Here is a 3,159-nt window from a genome sequence, read left to right on the forward strand (position 1 = left end):
TTGCTTGTAGTAATGTAGACGTTATTTGAATGGATTTTGTCAATATGTAAATTCACATTAATTTATATAATAATTTATAATGAATTGACAATTGACATAGTACTCACTTGAAGGGTTAAAACTCTAGCGTCATTTGGAAAGAAAAACTTCATTACTATTCTGCACGCTTCGATACATTTGTTTAGCTACAAAATTTATCTATTGTTAATTACATATATATAATCTTGAAAAGCACTATAGATATGTGGGATGGGATCAGGAGTAGGGGTGGAGCGTGGAGGGAATTAGAGGTGCGATCATACAAAAGATATAATGAGCTTATAATGTCACTTGTAACACTTTTTTTTTTTTTTTATTTAAGAGATTTGATTTCTTAATTATAAAAAAATATAATTTTTAAATTTTTAATCAACTAACCATGAATTTTTTTAATAGAAAACATGTTTCCTCCCTACCAAACACTCTTCTTGGTGGAGAAACCCAATCAAGAAGCAACAAATCTATAAAAAGCACGCTTGTTCTTGTCTGACTTCACCATTTTAGTGCTTTTGACTTTTGACTTCTTACTAATTTATATATATACTTAGTATAAAATAGGGAAAAAGGACAAATATACCCCGAACTATCGTAAATGGTATGGAGATACCCTCCGTCATATTTTTGGGACATTGGTGTCCCTGCAGTCCAAAAACTAGAGCATATATATCTTTTATACTAACGAACATACACGTGCATAATCTTATCCAATAGCTCGACATTTATTAAATATCGGATCGACGAATAAGATTGCGCCACGTGTCCCTATTTAGTCTTCCGTTACAGTGAAGGGCATATATGCTTTAGTTTTTGGACAGCAGGGACACCAATGTCTCAAAAGTATGACGGAGTGTATCTACATACCATTTATAATAACTCGGGGTATATTTATCCTTTTTCCCTGTTTTTTTTTTTTTTTTTTGTATATATTTTGTAAAATCGTAAGGCGAAGTGTTTAGGCAGTAAATATCCTTTATTATTTTCATTTTGAAATAAAACTTCTAGTGTAATGTATTTGACCTTTGAAATAAAAAATAATAATTCATTGCTAATCACAAAAGCAAGTAGTGAGGTAAAACAAATCTATCTCTTAACCTACAAGCAATATTGGGTTGGCTTCTACTAAATTGCAAGAGTCATGCCTTTCTATGTTAATGAAAACATGCAATCACAAATTACTTTTTTTCTGTCTTTTTGGTGTACATATGTGAAAAGAATATATTCTCTTTCAACTTATTTATCTTACTTTCATGTCGTTATTAATTTACGACTCTTTAATTTTGACATCTCATATGATATGTTTAAAGGACACGATTAAAAAACAGTTACATTATACGTATTTTTATTTTAATATTATAAGATTCGTTTTTTTTTTTACTTTCTTAAACTTCACGCTAAGTTAACAAATAAGTAGAGGAAGTAGTTGATGAAGAAGGCTTCAATAAAATGTCAACATCCATATTTTCTTGTCATCTTTACCAAATATAACCTAAGCTCACTCGTCATCATATTTCTGTCATATTGCTTCAACACCCTTTTCTTCCCTCCTCATGTTGATGTTTTTTCAATTTTTCATTCATACATACTTCAAGAAAATCACCTCGTACAAGCACACGAAAAATGGAAAATATCGAATCGATTGATAATGTTCAATCCATTATCTCAATGTATAGACCTTTGAAAAAGCTCAAAATTTGCCCATCATCACAACATAATAGCCTTCGATCAAGTGGAGACGGGGTGGAGCCTGTAGCTCAGAGGATTAGAGCACGTGGCTACGAACCACAGTTTCGTTTTCCTTTTGCTCTAGATGATCCTCCATCAAGTAATTGTCACATTAATTGGCAATCACTTACTCAAAATCAAACTATGATTTCTTTTGCACCTCAAAGTTGCTTTAATCAGTGTCGAATCACTAACAGTGGGACGAGGACGACTACGATGATGAATGTTTATGGCATTATCTCCTCCCCTGCACCTAAACGGTACAGGGGAGTGAGACAACGCCATTGGGGAAAATGGGTAGCAGAGATTCGCCTTCCTCGTAAAAGAACTAGACTTTGGTTAGGCACGTTTGAAAGTGCTGAAGAAGCTGCTTTTGCTTATGATGTCAAGGCATTTAGGCTCAGAGGAACAGATGCGCATCTTAATTTCCCACATCTGTTCCTCGGAGACCTGGCCCCGACTGATAATAACATAGACAAGACTAACTCAGCATCGTCAAGCAGTACTTCATTCGCGAAAATTCCTTCTCAAATCCAAAACAATAAACGGTGCATCAGGCAATGTCCGAACAAAAACAGGGTACCTTCAGCTGTGGAACAGAGTACCTCTGTTTTAGACAAAGAAATAAGGATGCAGGATAAGGCCGCGTACAATAAACCCTTGTGGTATGACCCTTCCCAGGACTCTGTGCATAACGAGGGCTTAGTGCACCAGACTTTCCAAATAAAGATGTTAGGTGGGAGCGATTTTTATGAATCGACACCAAAATATACTTGTAGTATACAACAAGAAAATAGTGATATATGGAAAAATGTACTTCAATCTAGTCCATTTGGGAATTACAATATTTGCACTGATGATAATTTGCAGCAACAACAGCAGCAGTGTGATTTCACTATTACTGATCCAGGCTTCGGGGATGATGTTTTCAACTTTTCCTCCAAACTCCTAGAATAGGTGGTTATTTCTAGGGATCATGGGCAGAGCTACGTGGTTTCTGATGGTCAGCTGAACACTCTTTGTCGGAAAATTATACTGCATAAGTCAAATCTTACTTTATATTGGTATATAATAGCATTTTGGGGACAATCTTTTCAAGTTTTCATCCATAGCCCTGGAATAGGTGGTTACTTCCAGAGGCGGATTCAGGGCGAGTTCTGAGTTGAAGTGAACCTATTGTTTTCAACTTACAACTCTATATACATATACTTTGAGTCGAATTTAGAATTTATACTGAACTAATTGTACTTTTTAATTATGGATATAGAATCTCTATTTGTTTTTTTGTTTTTTTTTTTTACTTTTACACATATGTTATGTGACAAAAATATTGGGTTTGATTGAACCATAGTTGAACTATTGCATCTGCCTTGACGTATAATAAGATCACACTTATTT

At 34.3% G+C, this 3,159-nt stretch overlaps 1 protein-coding gene across 1 annotated transcript; it reads left to right on the top strand.

The window, feature by feature from the left end:
* Window positions 1-1,656: 1,656 nt before the first annotated feature.
* On the top strand, window positions 1,657-2,718 carry LOC125850368 (ethylene-responsive transcription factor RAP2-13-like). The gene has a single exon (XM_049530221.1). The coding sequence runs from the start codon at window positions 1,657-1,659 to the stop codon at window positions 2,716-2,718; it is 1,062 nt and encodes a 353-aa protein (XP_049386178.1).
* The last annotated feature ends 441 nt before the right edge of the window (window positions 2,719-3,159 follow it).

This window comes from Solanum stenotomum, unplaced genomic scaffold (assembly GCF_019186545.1).
Source record: "Solanum stenotomum isolate F172 unplaced genomic scaffold, ASM1918654v1 scaffold16320, whole genome shotgun sequence".
Taxonomy (NCBI): Eukaryota; Viridiplantae; Streptophyta; class Magnoliopsida; order Solanales; family Solanaceae; genus Solanum; species Solanum stenotomum.